The 19,734-nt window shown below is 41.0% G+C and overlaps 1 protein-coding gene across 10 annotated transcripts in view; it reads left to right on the top strand.

Moving 5' to 3' along the window:
• SH3PXD2A (SH3 and PX domains 2A) overlaps nucleotides 1-19,734 on the top strand; it is a 250,465-nt gene that overhangs the window by 82,946 nt on the left and 147,785 nt on the right. For 2 of the 10 annotated variants that reach the window (XM_083441511.1, XM_083441526.1), the window contains exon 1: nucleotides 221-341. The exons of the other annotated variants lie outside the window; for them this stretch is intronic. In XM_083441511.1, coding sequence (XP_083297637.1) covers nucleotides 326-341 — 16 coding nt within the window. In that variant the 5' untranslated portion in view covers nucleotides 221-325. Of the gene's footprint in view, nucleotides 1-220; nucleotides 342-19,734 lie in introns of those variants that run through there. 10 annotated transcript variants of the gene reach the window in all.

Genomic DNA, 19,734 nt, shown 5'->3' with positions numbered 1-19,734 from the left:
CATTTTCCTGGTTCTGGTATGTGGATGAATAGTAATCTTGGAAGCTCCCCATTCCCATGGAAACAAGGAAACACCTCTGTTCCCTCCCCTCACAAAATAATTCCCCTCCCCCGTGTGTTTGCCTTACCTTTTGTCTAGGGCTCCACCCAGATTCTTCCATCTGGTGAGAGCAATAGGCGGGGAATGTTTAGTGACGCTGGGAACTGCCTTCTTTTCAGCAAGTTTGTAATAGCCTGAATCAGCACTATGTGCATTTCCCCCTAAGTTGTGCCTGGGCTTTGCTTCCATTTGCGTCTCCCTCGTGAGAAAACCAGACCTCCTGCCAATGAATTGCATCTCAGGTGGATATATATCATATATTTATTTATTTGCTTATTTAAAGCAAGAGGGGTGGGGAGAGCTGTCCAGGTGAATAATGTGGGCTGGTCTGCAGCTACATAACCGGCTCAGGGACCAAACAGACAAACACAGCTTTATCTTTTTCATATAGCTGAATTGAAGAGTTATTAGAGTTATTATCTAGAACTGAGACCTTGCTCTCTCAGTGTGCTGAAGCACTGAAGTGTGGTGGTTTGAGGTTTGTGTGCTTGTGCATTCAGTGTGTGCTTAAGCTGCAGAGATAGAAGTGGGGAGAAAATCTGTTGCTGTGTGTTTTGAGGAACTCAGCATACAAATTATCCTTTCCACACTCCCTTGTCTGTACCTTAAAGAGGCAAAATGCTCAGTTGCGAGGAGTCATAACTGCCAAAATCTGCAAAGAACCCTGATTTGGCTTCTGATAGGAAGCTTTCCAAAGTTCCTAAAATGGACTGGTTTTCAGGTTAACATATCAGATATCTAACATGATTTCTGTATTACTATGGGCAATGGAAAGAGTTTCACAGCACAAAACTCCTGCTCTACTTCTAAAAGAGTGTTCTCATAAATCCCTTTACATTTAGTGGGGCTTGCTCCCAGATAAGTGAGTATAGGAGTGCAGCTGAAATTAGTTCAGTGTGCACTTTTTAGGTTTTCGGTTTTCACTTCCCAGAACCTGGCTTGGAGACTGGAGCCAGAGTAGAAACGCAGCGAAGAAGGGCTTGGAGACTAATGAACTCGAAAAGTTAACCCAGCAAACGATTCAGAGGAGGCTGAGAGGCTTGTATAATCACCGCCGCCTTCTGCTCTGTCTGTTTCACTGCTGGTCATTGCTTCCATCTGGATCTACCGTATTTTTCTGTCTATAAGACGCCCCCATGTATAAGACTATTTTGGGGGATTCCGTTTTAAGAAAATGGGGGGTGGTATATCCATGTATAAGACACCCCCTAATTTTTGATGTTATTTTAAAGGAAAAAACCTAGTCTTATACACAGAAAAATACGGTACTTCCCCCTTCCAAGTAAACCACTGGCAAGAAAGCCACCTAGAGTCCAGATGAGTGGTGCCCTGGCCACTCTAGGCGTCCCACTAAGTCCACTGCCACCTTTGCTCCTGAGGGATGATGGTGGACAATTAGGGAACAAGCCAGGACTCAGGATGGGGTACAAGGGAGAGAGGAGGCAAAGCATCCTGAGTGTCTTGGTCCCCACCCTCAGATGAAAGACTCTAACTATTGGCTTGGGAAATCCTGAAAGTTTTATTACATGATCTTTGCATCAGCTCAGGATACAGGTTACAAAGCTTAACAGGCACCAGCAAATGCTAGAATTCGTGGCTAGGCTTTAGCACAGACGTTGACCCAACACTTGATACTCCCCTCCTGCTCTACTTTTAAAGGAGTAGGGCAGAGCCCGCTACTTATGTGGTTCACACCCTAAGCTAGAAGATTGAACCTGCAGTCCAGCGTTACCCCTGCTGAAATGTTTTCATCTATACAACTATTGAAGGTAGTGAAGCCCTGTTCTATTTTTTGCCATCTGCCCCCCCCCCCCACTCAGAGGGCAATTCTATACATGCGTGCCCAAAAGTAATTCCTACTGAGTTCATTGGTACTTTTTCCCAAATAAGACTATATAGGATTTTAGTATCATTTACTTATTGACAGAGAGTGCAGAAGAGAGAATTTTTCTGCTCTTGATACTAAATTTCACATAGTCTTGGAAGTACACTGTGCTGTCAGTAGCACAGCAATTATGCTTTTAAAAGAAAGAAAAATTATATACCAACTTAACTGAATGATGACATTCAGCTGCAGCACACTTCTTGTGTTTGAAATTGCAGATATTAATACTTGTTCCCACTTTTTTTTTTAAAAAAATAGAATCCTTCCCCCTGCCCCCCAAAAGAATTATAACTTGAGCATAGTATGCTTAAATACATGGTATTCCATATATTCTTTGTGCAAAATGAGTATCATGTCCTAACTCTGTTATCAGGAGTTTGTTGAGATGCCCATTGGTGCATTCTTTGAATAAAATATCTGAATATTGCAAACTTAGAAGATTCATGATTCGTGTGCAGTGAGAAGTCAAGATTGAAGATGTCAGAGCTGGGAAATGTCTTGTACGTGCAGCTTTCAAATGATCCTCTTCAAAGAAATGTCCTCTCGTTTAATTTTAGTTAAGAAGTGTTTGTTGTGAGATAAAGTAGCACTCTGTGCGATGTTAAGAGAGCTCTTGAGGAAAATGAAATCTCTTGCCCTGTATACTGTAACAGTAATGGGATTCCCTAGCTGCTCTAAGCATGAAGGGAATGCCTAGCATGCTGATGGGGTGGGGTGGGTGTGAATGGCTATTCTTTAGTGTTGACAAAACGTCTGAAAGCAAAACTAAGAGAATGGCTAGGTAGAACAGTTCTCTGCAAAAGGTATTTTTAGATCTTGGACCTTGTATGTTTCAAAGACCAAATTGTTGTTTGATGTGTCACATGACAAACTGATGGTTTGTATTGTCATGTGCAGCCTCCAGGCTACTTAAATGTGGAAGGAGATAGCTTTGGACCTTGTGGAACTGGAAGACATTTAAGCTGCTTGATTTGTTCTACCCTGGAGAGTGAAATAAGCAAGGGAAGCAATTTTGCTCCCCTTTTAAGAGTTAAGCCTCCCCAAGGTGTTAATATTGCAAAGATGTGCCCAGGGCAGCGAATCCTAATGGAGAGACTGGAACGACTTTCCCCAAGAACTATATTTAAACATAGATTAGCTGAAGTGTTTTGTTGTCTTCCAGAAGCATTATGTTTCTCTCAGCACTCTAATGAAACAGAAGGACTATATGCCAGTTCACCAACAGCTAGCATTCCTGAAAACCTTTATAAATCTACTTATTATTTCCTTGGAGCTTGTTCCTTTTGGACTTATTTTTAGACTTGTCTTGCGTAGGACTGATTGCCACAGTGCCTTTCACGTCTTTCTCGCCAATCAAACATTGCAATAAAATGGATTGCAATATGATTTCTTTTTAATTTCAAGGCACTCTTGACAGTGGGCTAAATGAAACAGATTTGCGAAATTTCATAACAGCAATTAAAATAATAGCAAAAATACCAATGGTATTTCTGCTTGCCAACCTTCCCCAGAACAAATGGGCAGGATTTGGGGTTGGGGGGCGGGGAGAAAGCCCCTTTGTGCTAGAGGGACTTGTTGTGCTAGCTCCCAATAGTGCAGTGATTTAGTTGATCAATCCAAACCCAAGTTCCACTGTGACAAGTCTGGAAGAAGGGGATCTCTGGCTGAATTGGCTGAAATCTCCCATCCTTGCTCATTATGCTTGCAGAAGTCCCCCATGATGAATTCCGCTGGCTTCCTACAGTTTGGATTGCTGTGTAACTGAAGAAACAGAAGCATATTTCCCACTACACATAACAGGCCGGAAGGTCATCTATACACTAAAAATAATTACACGACATTTCGGTAGGGAATGAAGTGGGAAAAATTATCTTGGATTGGAAATAGGAAATTGGTCTAGAATTCATGGGACACATTTTATTTGGAATAATTCACACAGATTTCAGAGATGAGTGGCTAAAAAATAATGCTGAAATAAACTAGGATCTTTAATAGAGGTTAGGTATTCTGATGATTTATTAATACTTCAGTTTATGAGAGATGAAGCAGGTTTTCTGATGGATTTCTGTGTGAAAGCTGTTTTTTAAAGAAAAAAAATATGTTGACAAACTTAAATCATTGGTGGTTTGGCCCATAAAGCTGATTAGAGCCAATAAGTTTTCCCACCTCTGCCTTTGGCAAACACATTAACTGTAGTTACAAGATTATATTCTTCAAAATGCAGCATGAATTGTAGAGGATCCTAATGTAGAGGTGCCCTTGTCCAGTGAATATGCCCTTCTGTTATAACTGCTATTTAAAAATAAGTTCAATCTAAGCCTGTAATCAAGACTGGGCTGTGCCTTTGCAAATTTGTAGGTGAATAGATGTGTATGTAAATGTTTTGCATTTTGTCCTTTCTGTGTGCTGCTTTCTACTCCAAAGTGCAGTCATTCAAATTTCAGGGTTTGGCTCTTTAATAACAATGAGATCAGAGCTAAAACATATCCTCAGCCTCTTGCAAATTGTCAACATTCAAAGCAAGTAGTGAAACTTGAATTATATATTACTTTGTGACTCCTCCCTTTTGCCAAGGATCAAAGGGCACATACCCTATGCAGTTTCTTAAGAGTGTAAACCTTAGAATGAGAAATAGTGTCTGCCCCAAGATTGCCTAGTAAGTCTAATGGCTGAGACTGGTTTAACGGCATCTGGTGTAAGTACCTTTTTAAGCTAAGCAAGTCTGAATCTGGTTAGTGCCTGGATGGGAGAGTGCTGGGGAACCCAGTGTATGCTGCTTAGAGCTGAATTATTGAGGAAGGGGTGGAAACATAATAATAACAACTTGAAAATGGTTCTTAAAGAGTTTTCTCAACTCTTTCATAGCCTAGTGCTGGGCAAAATGCATTTTTGCTGCCATATATATCCCAAATGCTAGCTTTTGCAAACTTATGTTTGCAATTCAAGTTAGACCTTTCTTTTTCCTGCCTCCCCAGTTCAGATATCGCTGAGCTACCATCCATTAAACAGTCCCCTGTCCTAGAATGTGGGTTGTCCTGTTCACCCATTCAGGATCTCCTGGGATCTGTGTATAGTATATCACTGTCACTTCCATAGGCATGATCTCAATCAGCATTAATGCTGGTGCTGTTCTGTTCAGAGGTGGAGCCAGCAGGGTACTCACTGTGTGATGCTAAATTGTGTGATGAGCCATTTCATATTTTCACCCTTAATAACCTGCTAAGCCCTCCTCCCCTTGAAGAGGACAATAGGTGTGAGCACGAGAAAGGATGAATGCTCAGAGTGCAAGGCAGAACAAACTGGTGTTAAGCTGCCAACCATCAGGGGAACTCTTGCTTCCTGTCCAATTATCAAAACAGCTGATCTGTGACATTTTAAGAAAGGGAAAGAGGCAGGGCAGAGAAAAGGGGGAAAGGAAGGAAAGCCCTGACTACATAAATATTTACTTTCCAACAGTGTCACCTCCTCCAGCTTTCCTGGGTTTTAACTCTAGAGCTGTCAGAGTTTGCTGGGAATAACCAGTCACCAGTCTCCTCTGTGCTGTAAAAACAACTGAATCCTTCCCTGGTGTGGGGCCTCTGTTTAAAGAGAGAGAGAACTCTTACATGCAATACCCTGTGTTAACCACTTGCTTTTTAAGTTTGGGAAGTGTTCTTAAAAATTGATAATACTTCTACACAGTCTGGGGATATAGACTCTCTTGATAACTAGTGTGATACATGGGATAGGTTTATCTGCACAGGACCCCAATTAATGACCGTGATCACACAGCTTGAATCAATATGTGTTTACTCTCAAGCACAACTCACTCCCAAGTCTAGTGTGTGTAAGGTAGCAGCTTACAGTGCTGAGTGCAGCTTTCTGGGTTGTTGGGATGAAAAATGGCACCATTGTGAAACATTTTGTACACTGAGAAGTGTGGTGGAGATTAGAGATTAGTTCTGCTATCTTTGGTGAGAGAAGGACATGTTCGTTAGCCTCAGGTTGGGAAACATAGGATACGACAATATTCCTCCCTTTAGTGCCTCTCACTCTTTTGTGGCTGCCAGAAGATCTAGCCAATAGATTTATCAAAAATACATTGTGGTGATCACAAAAATGAGTGATAAGAGCGGGATGGCCACAGTGGTTGAACTGAACTGGAAGCCCTTATTTAACCTCATTTGCATGTTTTATGATATTGAGATTTGCATAACATCAAGAAGAGGCAGAGTTTTTTGGAATTGCTGAAATGCTTCTAGCCCCAGCCCCGACATTGCCATGCCTCATTTGCTCCACTCCAAACTTCTCTGTGGAGAGATGAAGATCTGATCATGGGCACCTATGCACATAGCAGTCACACAGAGCAGGTGGTTAGGAATCTTAGTCATATATGTGTGGAGCATCCATGCACCTACAGATATATACACATATGAATCTCTCTTTAGATTTTTGGCTCCCTGTGGGGACAGGGGTTATTGGAGTTCAACAACATCCAGTGTGGAACTAGTGGGCACAGTCCTGCTCCCTCTTACATGTTTGCTGTACATATGTCATTTTGGAAATGGGGCTCTAGCCATGTAACATTGATTATGGGTGGTTGCCTAGCTGTGTGCTTGTTGAACTTCACATACAAGTTACAGAATTTATTCATCTGAAGTGAATCACAGTTTGACCTGATCAGCGTTCATTTGAAATCACCAAGCTACACCTTTTCCCATATCCATGCATCCTGGTTCATCTGAATGCATTACTTTCCCAGGAGGGATACAGGTGCTGGAAATGAGCCTGCATTTCTGGTGGCAGGGTAGCCCAGCCTCCTGTTTCTGCTACTCGGTAGTGATGCCAAGAGCCTGGGTTTTTTCTCTGACACTCCAGAGGGAAGCTCTCTAGCCTTTCTTCTGTGCTCCTCCCTTGAAAGGTTTAAGCATGGATAAAAATGATACATGTTGTTTGCCCTCATCAGCCCAAAGAACTGGCATAACGCAATGCAGATGGTTTGTAAATTTGGCAGTGCTCATTACAAAGCTGAGAGCAGGCTTTGGTAATTTAGGTTAGTCCTGCAATTTACTGTTTTGTACACACTCTTAAAACAGCATGTTCAAGACAATGTGTGTGTCAACATCTGGGTAGACCATATTCTTTCATATCCTCTTTTATAAACAGTAGCAATGATGCCTAAATACAGGGCTTGTACAAACATGCATAAACCAAGAAAATTTATCATCTTTGGAAGAAGCTGGGAGGAGGGAAGAAGCACACATCTGGTGACTTGGACAAAAAGAATTGCTGAGCTTAGAGAACCTGTAAGACTGCAGTTCTATAACACTTACCCAGGAGCAGAAAAGCATAGGACTGCTCTGCCAGTTAGCCTAGTTTTGCCTTGCATCTAAAATAACTAAAAGTTGGGGGAAGTTAGGAAACACTTGTAACACCAGGTGTTGAATGTTTTGAGGTGCTGCTGCCATTTTGTCTTAACATTCGGTAAAGTGGTTCTCTAAGTTGGTTTTTTTATTCTCTGTCTGCCAGACATTGCATTGTATGGGCTAACTTAAAACCTTAGGCTGTTGTTACAGAAGTCATGTGTTAGGTCCAAAATGATTCAGACAGTGGTATTATATAGTATTCTGGGACGATTCAGGAATACAGAACCAGGTAAAGAACTACACCAAATTTTCATTCTTCGTTGAAACAAGAGGTGCTTGATTTTCCTAGCCTAGAATTTGTGCATACTAGGGACATATCTGACAGTCACATTAAAAGTCATTTTCTCATCATCACAAATGTTGTTTTTGAGGCAAGTCCTGATTAGAATGCTTTAGAGATTTGTTTGTTTGTTTGTTTGTTTAAAAAATAAGTCATTGATGCTTCTTAGTGCCAAGAAATAAAATATTGGCTTATAAACAAACCCCTGTTAACAGAAATTTTGTTATGCATGTCTTGCATTAAGTGCCACATGATGAATTTTGTTTTGGGTTTGGGTTTGGGTAACATGAAACCTTAGTCAGAGATTGCCATAGAAATGTGGAGTTTGACATCAGTGTAACTTTGCTTCTGTTTTCTGGGCCTTCATAAAACACCACTTCATGGGAATTTCAGACTTTGTTGCTATGTAGATGGCAGCAATGAATTTGCTTCAACTCCTGATAATTTGAAACAGTGTTGGGCTTAATTACTTCTTCTGTTTCTGGTCCACCTCTTCTGCTTTATTATTAGATGTCTAAAATGCCATTCAGATAACAGGAGAAGAAATCTTACATGCTATTCCTGGAGTTACTGGAATGCTACAGACAAATACTTACTGAGGCACTAAGCTATTCCACGGAAGCTGAGGAGATGCTTTTGCTTTATGCGGTTATAAATTGGACCCTAGTCCACAAATGTTTACGCCATAATGCATGTGTTAGTCTTTAAGGTGTCATAAGATAATTTGTTTTTGACATAAATGGTTGCCTTTCCTCGGCATATAAAGAGATGTGGTGGGAGGGAAGTTCAGGGGTGTACTGCAGCTGATCATCCCATTTTTGGCCATTGCAGCTACAGTGGTACCTCAGGTTAAGTACTTAATTTGTTCCGGAGGTCCGTTCTTAACCTGAAACTATTCTTAACCTGAAGCACCACTTTAGGTAATGGGGCCTCCTGCTGCTGCCGCGCTGCCGGAGCACGATTTCTGTTCTTATCCTGAAGCAAAGTTCTTAACCTGAAGCACTATTTCTGGGTTAGCGGAGTGTGTAACCTGAAGCGTATGTAACCTGAAGCATATGTAACCCGAGGTACCACTGTATTAATCTCTGACAGTTGCCCCAAGTTTCACACGTGCTGGTGGCCACACCAGTAATGAAAAGCAATACACTCCAGCTAAGGAGAGGGAGAGGGAGAGAGAGAGAGAGAGAGGGAGAGGGAGAGGGAGAGGGAGAGGGAGAGGGAGAGGGAAATACATTGCCACTGGATGCAGTGAGGAGGAGGAGGGGCTCAAATGAATGAGCCTCCCAGAAGCTTGATTTACATGGAATGGAAAACAATGGTTTTCTTTTACAAGAATGAGCCACACCAAGCCTGAGGCTCATGTACGGCCTTCTTTTTTTGCATTATTTTATTTGCATTGCTTTATTTGGAAGGTCTGTAGCTCAGTGGTGGAACATCTGCTTTCCTTGCAGAAGATCCCAGGTTCTGTCCCCAATACATGCAGGTAGGATTAGGAGAGACCCTATATGAAATCCTGGAGAGCTGTAGCCAGCCAATACTGAGCTAGATGGACTAATGGCCTGATTCAGTAAACAGCAACTTCTTTTGTTTCTATGTTATGCTACGGTTCCTCATGATGTCCAAATTCAGGGAACTGTGCTTTGTTTAATCCTATGGCCCTCCAGATGTTGCTGGACTACAAGTCGCATCCTCCTGACCATTGATCATTCTGGCTGGGGCTCATGGGAACTGTTTAATCAGGAGATCAAACCGAGATTGAACTATGATTTCAAATCTTGCTTTCAATAAGCATGGTTTAAAACAAATTTTCCAAGTCTGGGCATCATAGAGAACTGCTGTTAGTTTATCTGAAAATGCAAGTTTTTATCTCCTAATTACAGGTGTGAAAGTGAAGGAGAAAGTGGTGTGTGTGCAAGCCTAAGATTCACCACAGCTTATTCTTGCATCTGGAAACCATGTTTTTAACTAAGCTAGAGACTTAGAAATGCTCTGGCCATTGATATTCTCCATGAATTTTAATCTTTTAAAAGTGAATCTATACCAGTGACTCATTACAACATCATATGACATTGAATTCCATAGGCCAGTTATTATATATTATTTGGTATGCAGCTCAACCCTATCCATATTTATCCAGAAGAACTGCTGAGTTCAATGTGGCTTACTCCAAATTAAGATTGCATAGAACTGCAGGCATAATGCGACTTTTTGGCAGTGGCTTTCTTTGAATAACTGACCTGAGTTTTGGCATCATGAAATAGAATGTTTTGTTTCTTTCTGCTCTGTGCAAGCTATTCATGACTCTATAAACCTTCATTCTCCTTGGTTATCATTCCACAAATAAAAGGTTCCCTAGCCACATAAGCTTTTCTTCACAAGAACAATGATCCATCTTCCTGATCTTTTTAGCCACTATTTTATGTACTGTCAGCTCTTACAAGATTTTAAATTTTAAAGATTTAAGGATTACAATCTTGTGGAGCAGGTATAATTTACACTACCATAAATCCATCAAGGGCACTTCATTCCCTGGACAGTTGCAGCAGTTCATTTCCTGGAGAGTTGCTGTAGTGTTGGAAAGCAAGATTTAGCTGTAAATTAATGGGTGCTCTTAGCAAATACTGTATCTGCATTTTAGATCGAAAGACTGTGGTACATGTGCACGTAGAAAACTCACGACTGCAGTGATGCCCACAGTTCCCTTGCCATGTGAACTGGAAACACAGAAATGTTGGGGGGTCTGGTTGCCTTTCAACCCCTCCCCATTTTATGGATCTTGCAAGGAAAATAAGTTGTGGTTATTAGAAATAATACTTAAAATGCATGTATGTGTGCTTGCCTCTCGTTAAATAATTGAGAGAGTTTGATGCTTTTAAATGCAGAAGTGTAAATCCTTTGTTTATAGAGGAACTGCCTGTCCTTTCTGGTAAATGACTGTTGTTGCCCAATTTTATAAGATTATGACGTATTTAATGTTTGTACATGTTCATGGATGCCCTTGTGGGAATCTTTTCTTTATAATTTACTTCCAGGTCATTCAACTGACTCAGGAATGAATCTCATAGTCACTCTAGTTATCTGAATAATTCTTGTTATATATGAGCTTTAAAAAATATCATTATTATTCATATTTTTCAGTCTGCAGCACCCTGCTGTGTATTTAAAATGACTGTTTCCCCAGCTCCACCTTAGGGTGGAAGAGGAATGAAAGTACAAAATGAAAAAAAAAAAAAAAACCCACCAAGAAAACCCCCAAAACCACCACCACCAGGTAGCAGCTGTCTACTCAGTTACCTTCCTCACCCATGATCCTTCATGGAAGAGCAGCCCAAGTGCCAGTGTGGCACCCAGGCATAGAAATAGCAACCTATAGAGTAATGAGGTTGGAAGGATTCTCAAAGGTCATCAAGTCCAATCTCCTACCAATGGAGGAAACACACTATTACATTTCCCCATACTTTTCCATTCAGTCTTTGCATCTTAAAAAAAGAAACTATTTATTTCGAGCATTTATAACCCAGTCTTAAACCAAAAAGGCACCTAGAATAGCTTCTAAAATGAAACAGTCCTATTCCGCAGGCTTACAATGTAAAAAGGAAAAATGACACTGAAAGGAAAAGGGATGGGTAGGGAAGAAGAAAAAAGCAAACACAATAGACTGTTCTTAAATAGAAGATCTGATAATGGCCAGCTGGCATAGAAATAGGTCAGGGGAAGGAGGCACCTGAGCTAGTTCTTTGGCAAAGCTGATGAAATGAGCCCTGCTTCCCAACTCTCCCACTGAGGTAGCCTGCTAGAATGGCTGCTGCCAGTTGAGGGAGAGGAGGCCTGGTGGAACTGGTCATTTAGATCACATGCACACATAGGTTTTTGTTTATTTAGGTCATGGACATGAATTTTCTTTTAACTTTCTATGCTTTGTTTTGATAGATGACATTTTTTAGCATGAGGCACTCTGCCTGAAACCGTGCCAGTGATAGAACTATTCAAAAGTAACACATAACAGTGGTAACAGCTGTAGTTCTTGCTTGGCATGCCAAAGGTCCTGGGTCCATTCCTTGTCATTGCCAAGTGGGGCTGGACAAGGCTGAACATCAGGAGAGTCCTTGCCAGTCAGTGCTGACCCAATTTTGCCAAATGAGCCAGTGTTCTGACTTGGCATGCAGTTATCTGTGTTGCTAAGATCTATGTTGACAGTGAGGCAGCTCTGAGAAAGGGGTGACTATATGGGCAACCAAAAGACTTTTACAACTCTAATTCTAATCACATTTACTACTAAGTAAGTCTCATTTCATTTAACAAGTAAGAAGTAAATATGCTTAGGGTTGTGCTGCATGAAGCTTAGCATTAGAAATAGCCTTACTCCGGTTTCCAGCGGGCTCCCTTGTCACCATTCCCAGAAACATAAACATCCTTCTTTCCATGTCCATATAAAATCACTATGATGAGGGGAAGGGGATCAGGGCTGGGTTGGGGAAATGAATACAAATCCAGCCAGTGAACGACTCCAGAGTTCAGGAGGGCCTAGAACTGTGCCCAGCCGTGGGACCTTTATGCAGGTTGTTTGGTGGAGTTCTTTTCCACACAGACACACTGCCAAACTGACAGGGTGGCCATCAGTAAGCCCTTTGTGCCTGCAAAAGATCCCAGACGAGTCGACTCCAGTAATACACTGATTCTTGTTAAGATACCTGGCCGAAGGAGCAATTCTGAGCGACTCCCATTCTGTGAGACGTTCCAGGGACAACATCAGCTTTGTAAGCAAAAGGAGGGGTGGGATTCAGACCCCCTAGAGCTTGTCTGCATCAGGGGTTTTTAGTGACACTGACACAGCTGCAAAAGGAGTACTCAAAACATTCCTTATGTGCAAAGGTCCATGAGGAGGTCCAGTTAAATATTTTAGGAGCAAAAAATACCACAACTGTTATGAGCCATCCTAATGTTTGCAGCACATCAAGAGTCATAGAAAGGCTTTTAAAAGTGGTTTAGGAGTGCTATCCTCTATCTGCAAACTGAAAACAAGGCTTTTAAAGTATTTTTTAAAAAACAACTTCTGCATATTTTATATCTAAAAGTAATTTAACTCCTCCAGATTCAGGTAAGTAGCCGTGTCTGACGCAGTCGAAATAATAAGAAAATTAAAAATTTGTCCAGTAGCACCTTAGAGACCAACTAAGTTTGTTCCAGGTATAAGCTTTTGTGTGCATGCACACTTCTTCAGATGCACTGAAACAGAAGTCACCAGACCCTTATATATAGTGGGAGGGTGGGGTGGGGTTTTTTACTACCCTTCTGAGAAAAATCCAGAACAAACTTAGTTGGTCTCTAAAGTGCTAGTGGACAATTTTTTAATGTTTGTTTGTTTATTTTAACTCCTCCAGTTTCCTTTGAAACCCTTGTATGAGGTTTTTAAAGAACTAGTTTTATAAAATATTTGTGCCTGCCACCTGACTTATAGGGTACTTTTAAATAACCATTTAGTATACCCATCCACACCCACAATGACATTCTTAAAAGTGTGAAGAGAAGAGTTTGAATATATATTTAACTAAAGTACAACAGCTGTTTTGGCCGTGTGTGTGTGTGTGTGTGTGTAAGTAATAATGGCACTCCCATCTCCCTACAGTTTTAAAGGCACTTGCAGCAGAAGTTCTAAATATTTCAGAGATACCAACAAAATTGTTGAAAAGACAGCCCCTCAACTTTGTAGGGGGGAAATGAGAATGTTTGTGTGTCTATTTTGGCTTCAATGCTATGCAGTAAGAACAGAACTTTCTTCTGAGTAAACATTCATAGGATTATTCCACATGACTTGAAAAGTCCCTTTGCAACTGGCCATGAGGCTTTTCTCCAGTTGTCATAGGACTTGAGTGCATGATTCCCCCAAAGTCAGGCTCAAAATGGACTAAGTATTGTTCCTGTGTCAGGTTTGACTGTCAACTGCTGTTCGGTATTTAGTCTGCACCGCTATTCTCAGACATGCTACTTAGCGGCCATACGTTGCTTCTATTTATATGATTTTGGAATTCAGTATATCCCAACCTAACTATTCCATAGTGATCACTATACTGTTCCGCCCCACCCCCTTTTTGTTATTGCCATTTTTCTCTCAATGAACTAGGTATCAGAAAGGGAGAGACACCAAGCATTCAAAGGCTGATTCTAGATGACAGCTATGCCAATCCCTGTTCTGATAGCTGCTGTTCCAAATGCTGTCAGGATGGGGCTCCCTGTAACCATGTGCAAAACAACTTCAAACCCTTGTGATAACTGATACCCCTTCAAAGAAGCAGTGTCTGTTTTGCTTTTGGGTTTCCAACTACTATTGCTGGAGAAGCCAAGATTTGGAAGCACTCAACAGGCGGATCTTGTGCTTGTTGCATGAGGGTGGCCAGTTATGCATTACCAAAAAAAAGAGGTGCAAAAAGTTTGCACGGGTTCAATTATATGTATGGATGCCAACTTAGAAATAATTACTGTATTTTTGAAATGCAGAAATGCATTGCCTTCCAGTTGGTTTTAGTCTACAGTGGGTTTCTCATGATTGTGAATGCAGAATTATAGACACCAGAAGAAGCCAGGCTGAATATAATTTGTGTACATGACCATCTTTATGATATTATATAAAGTAAGTTTTTAAAACATAAAATAGTACACTAAATGTTAAAACGTTTGTGGGTGAAAAACCCACCTAAATATGTGGGAAGGGACATTGGGGGGATAGAATGCTTACTATTAGACAAGCTGTATGGTGGCAGTCTTTGTTCTCCCCCACTCAATTTACAAATCTAATTGCAGCATATATATTTTGCTGTACAGTACACCTGGACGCAATGATAAGCTATCACTTAGTGTGGTTTCCAGGAGCATTTCAAGCTCCACAGTTTCAAAGCTGCAAGGCTGCCAAATTGGAACTTGGCTTTGTAATTTAAGTAACACATTTATAAATAAAAGCACTCTTGTCTAATAATAAGTACAGGCAACTCTCAACTTACACAGGAGTTACGTTCCAGGGATAGTGCATAAAGCCAATATCACATAAAGTTAAAACACACTGGGTTCCATGGCAGGAGGTATTGCCATAGTCTTTTTTCTTCTTCTAGACATCCACGCCCTTATTTTTTTAAAAAAATTTTTTTTGCCAAGCATGTAAACCTGAATGTGCGTAAATTAAATCTGTATATGTTGAGAGTTTCCTGTACCTCAAAAGTGCTGCAATATTGTCTGTATGACTATTAAAATCAGATGTTGTTAAATACTCAGTATTTCCCAGTGTCTGATTTTACCAGACATTACCCCAGACAGTTCTTCTAATAGTGGACTCATTGGTGTAAAGCAGGATACAAATGTCCCTATGAGCTTATGCAGGTTTGAAAGTAAGTCCCATCCAGTTCAATGGGACTTACTCCCAAATACACATATACAATTTCTGCCAAATGTTTTAAAGAAAGAAAATAGATGGAAGATAGGATTTCAACTGGGTTACTTCTACACTTAGGAGTCCAGTGAAGGATTCAAGATAAATACCATGTCTTATTTGCCATGCTAGTTCCAAATAAAGCCATGAGGGGATTTTCTTCAAAATGGACAGGATGCGATTGATATCCCTAGTGGAAAATTGTTCAAGACACATGTACTCATAAATTATGGAATAAGAGATCCTGTTACCAGCCCATCTGTGTCTCCTAAAATAGCAATAAGAAGATAATTGTATTAACAGCCTTTCTTGGTGTATTTTGTGCTGTATTATTGACAGAGGCTATAAGCTGGTTTTGTTCCAATTAAGAAGTGCAACATATGCCTTTTGGTGATTTTTTCCTGTGACATTTTTGGGTAGCAATCTCGCAAAATCAAGAGGCTTTGTTTGAAATGAAAATGACAATATTGTTTCCTAGTATAGCCATTTTCTTCAAAATAGTGTATCCTCTGTATTTTAAAGCATGCATATCCTTTAAAAAAACACCTGCCTATATCTATAGGAAACCATATATTATTTTTTGTCCCAACTATATGAAATAATTGCTCCTATGGACAGCCTATCTCTTCCTGTCTGCACACTTCCTCTTTTGAATGGAAGAAACACCGGTGCAGACCTATCCACATTGTTTGATGCTAAAATCTGAGCTGCTAGAACCTTAGACACACAGACTGATTTGTGCTGGACTTAAAGGGTAGTTTTATCTAAAAAGATTTGCACTGACTTTGCATGGAAGCCACTTGAAAATCTTGCCTCTAAATTCAAAAGGCAAGTGTGCCTTTATTTGTGGGTCTAAAATGCTTTCATACAGCACATCCGGTCCATACAGTCCACACACCCTTCAGATGTGGAAAGGTAGGAGAGTGCTCAGCTGAGCTCTCAGTGTGCTTTGTTCATAGGCCTGTGAGGAGGATGGCATCTATCCATCATCGGGATGGAAATGGAGACCTCAAGTCTACAAACCTGACCACCCTTTGAGGGTTATGTGAGGTTCTTGGTGTCAGGATTCTGTAAACGATGGCCAGCCTGCATAGCACAGCAGCACAAGGGAACAAAGGCAGGCAGTATTTGGGGAGTTGTTGCTTCTCTTTGGCTGTGCTTGGAAAGAAGGCCCAGCTTGTTTGGGCTAGTGTTTTTCTAGCAGCCTGTCCAGTGCGACTGCCTTATGCTCTGAAATTCAGATGCAATTATTCAAGATCCAAAAGAACATTTGTCAGTTCACAATCCTCCTTCTAAGTTTTACTAGTATTCATTTGTATTTATATATAAAAAAGCTGTCATATATCCTGTACTTTCTATAACTATGGAGAAAGCAGGAGGCAGATCCTGCTGTCATTTTTGCTTAGGACACTTTTCCTTTCAGGGGGGGAAGTAATTGGCTAGAACAACAATCCCTGAGTGAGCTTCTTAATGCTTTTGCTTTCATTGGGGTAAAGGCTGTTGAAATGTGACGGCTCTGTGTGGCCTGAATGGGTTCATTCTGACACAGGCACTTTGCTTAATAACAGCAGATTCTCTTATGTGAGCTGAAGTGTAGTTATTTTGCAGTTAAGCTTTCATTTTGATTTTTTCCTCTTTTGGAGGCTGAAGTAAGAATAGCCTGGGTAGCAAACTGTTAACAAGGTTTCAGAAGGTGATAAGTTGCCTTATTCCAAACAGACTATTGTTCTACAGTGACTGGCATCAACTCTGCAGAGACTCCAACAGGGGTCCATCACAGCCTCGGTTGGAAATGCTGGCAATTGAAGCTGGGACTTTTGCATTCAAAGTATCCTTGGGTTCTATGGTAATGAATAATGCGGCAAGAGATCCATGCTAGTTGTGTTTAGGAAGATGTTTTCTCAGGAAAGGATTAGGGTCCTGTGGGACCTTGATCTTCCAGTGGTTCTTCACCTCCCCAAGCATTAGTTGCTATACTTAAAGGGCCTGTAACCTATTTTGCAGTGTGGGAGAGGATGCAAGGGAATCATCTTCACACTGCAAGGATGATGGAAGAGCCACATCCTCAGGCTGGGAATGCTGAGGTCTCCCCCTCGAGCAGGACAACTGGGGCAGCATCTGAAGCAGAGTTCTCTACAGGCCAGCTCTACACATGCTACATACACACCATACATTTATGGTTCATCTCTCATGGAGCTACAATTACCATCACCATTAACAGTTCCCAGAATTGTTTGGGGAGGGTGTATGGTCCGACCATAGCCATGGACACTGTTCCTTCTTTCCTTCCTATTCTTAAAGAAAGAATTATCAAGAAGGCACAGCAGGAGGCATGGGAGAGCAGCAGGTTCAGTGAATGTCATTTAAGATACTGCAATTGTGTATGTCCCTAACATACTGTAAAAAACATGTTGTGTGACTGCAAAAGTTATGATTCCCACCTGACTATAAAGGCTTCATGTCAGGTTTCTGGCGAAGACCTGTTGAGTTGCATCTCTTGACTTATATAACAGCAGCCCTGCCCTGTCTACTGCACATGCAGTCAAAACTTGGGGTTTTTTTTACTTCAAGGAGTTGTCAGAGAGATGATGCAAGAAGTCTTTAATTTATCCTGTAAAACTGTAAGAAGGGAATCTTTTTGGATGCAATTTCAGTTGGTATATTTGTGCAGCTCCTTGGCCATTGGATACACTGTGATGAGAAGAATGAAGTTGACATTCTGTCAACAAAACTCTCTCTGTGTCTCTCCACCCCTGCTTTCCTCTTGTTGATGTCCAAGTGGCTTCAGACAGCTTGCCTATAATGGCCATTTATGAATTTTATTGTATGTGACAGAGGCTTGAGTGTTTGTTCTCCTGCAGAGTGATGGAAGGAATTTCATGGTGAGAAGCATAAAGGAAGTTTGTTTCCCAGTACCAATTGTATATCTGTGCTCCTCCAGTGCCTAAAAATGACAACTACAGATAAGAGGAGAAATATATTTCTTTAAAGCAGGGTGGTGGTAGTGGTGTTATAGTTCCCCCCCTCCCATTTATACAGCCCTATACAGACATGGTGCAACAATGTTAGGAACAATTCTCCATTTAAATATCAGAGCAAATCATACAGCTCTAAGGAAGGCTTAAAGATGCATTCAACCAGCAAGTCAATTAGAGTTGTGCCAGATGAACTCCCTTCCTGATGATGGACCAATACAGATCATCATAAATCTCTTGACAATAAATGGGGATATTTGATCTTCCCAGGTCTTCAAGAAATCTTTAAACAGTAGCTTGAATTTCCCTGTGACAGAAATGATTGTACACAAGAGGCTAACATAAAAATGTATGCACTAAAAACTCAAAGCAATTTCTGTGCTGGAATAAATCATTCGAATTAGGCACATTTTTTTAAAAAAAATTAAAATTGGGATTTTGCAAGATTGTGTGTGCATGTTTGTGGAAAGGAAGTGGTAGTATGTGGGGGAAATGCTATAGCTGAAAATGCAATGCCTGGACCAAAATTACTTATTTCTCTCTCTCAGTGGTAGCTGGTGTCCATTGGGATCTGGTGTTCTTTGGCGATCACTCATAGCTGAGTAAGATTGTCTTCCATAAACACAGTTTTAAAAATGAGTCCATAAGTCCCCACTGTGGGAGGCCAATTCTGGATCCACACAGCCTTCCACAGTGGGGACATTGGTTTCCGGGCGGGAGTTGATCACGGTGTGGATTTGCCAAGGCAGGGAGACCAACAGTAAGTGGAGACCAAGCCAATGAGAGGTAGAGCCAGTGCTATTTTTCTAGAAAAAGAGGTGTCAGAACTCACCATGAGACCTCCCTTTTTCTCTTATAATGGCAATGGCACATACCTTAGGGGTGCCAGAACTGAGTTCCAATGAGTTCTGGCTGAAAAAAGCTCAGGGTAGAGCCAGATAGTTCTGGTTTTGTCCCTATCCTTCTATTCCTCCTGACTGCTGAGTTCTCCAGGGGCAATAATGGTTAAATCATTATTATTATTAATCCCTGCCTTTCTCCCGAAGTGGGTATGGTGTGGGGTCTTTTTGCCAGCCTAAATGGTCTACAGATGACTTCCCAATCTCTCTTCCATTAGAGAGCAGCAGCAGCAGCAGCGTTTAAAGAATGAATGTAGATATGGCATATCCTAGAACCTCACCCCATCCTTTTAATTTTATTCTATTTTGTTTTATTACCCTGTTCCACACATAACATTATACTTGCGTTGTTTCTCATGTCCAAACCTTGTATCTATTATGGTACTATGGAGCTGTTGGCAGGAATGAGCCTCCTTGTAAACTGTCTGCTTAGCGAAGTTGAATTACAAGTTCAGGAGGCCTTTCATGTGTTCCACATCTATGGCTGCTTTATATTTTGTAAAATATGGTCACCACCAGTCTGGTTTTCACTTTGTGGCTTGGATTAGAAACTGGGGAATAGGAGTCATTCACAATCCGCACTATCTCCACATGACACATTATTAAAACTTCTTCCTAGCTTGCCCAGCACACCAGTTAGTTGGAATGCTGAAAAGGTGGGGGCTGTTGTATTGTAAAAACAGTAATGACCACCACAACCCCGCAAAATTAGGATGTTTTCATAGTGTCCTTGAAAGGAGGATGTTTGCCCTAAACTAAGCCTCACATTCCTGG

This window comes from Podarcis tiliguerta, assembly GCF_965153285.1.
Source record: "Podarcis tiliguerta genome assembly, chromosome: 5".
NCBI lineage: Eukaryota > Metazoa > Chordata > Lepidosauria > Squamata > Lacertidae > Podarcis > Podarcis tiliguerta.
The sequence above is the reverse complement of the archived record's forward strand: the minus strand, read 5'-3'. Positions and strand labels throughout refer to the sequence as shown.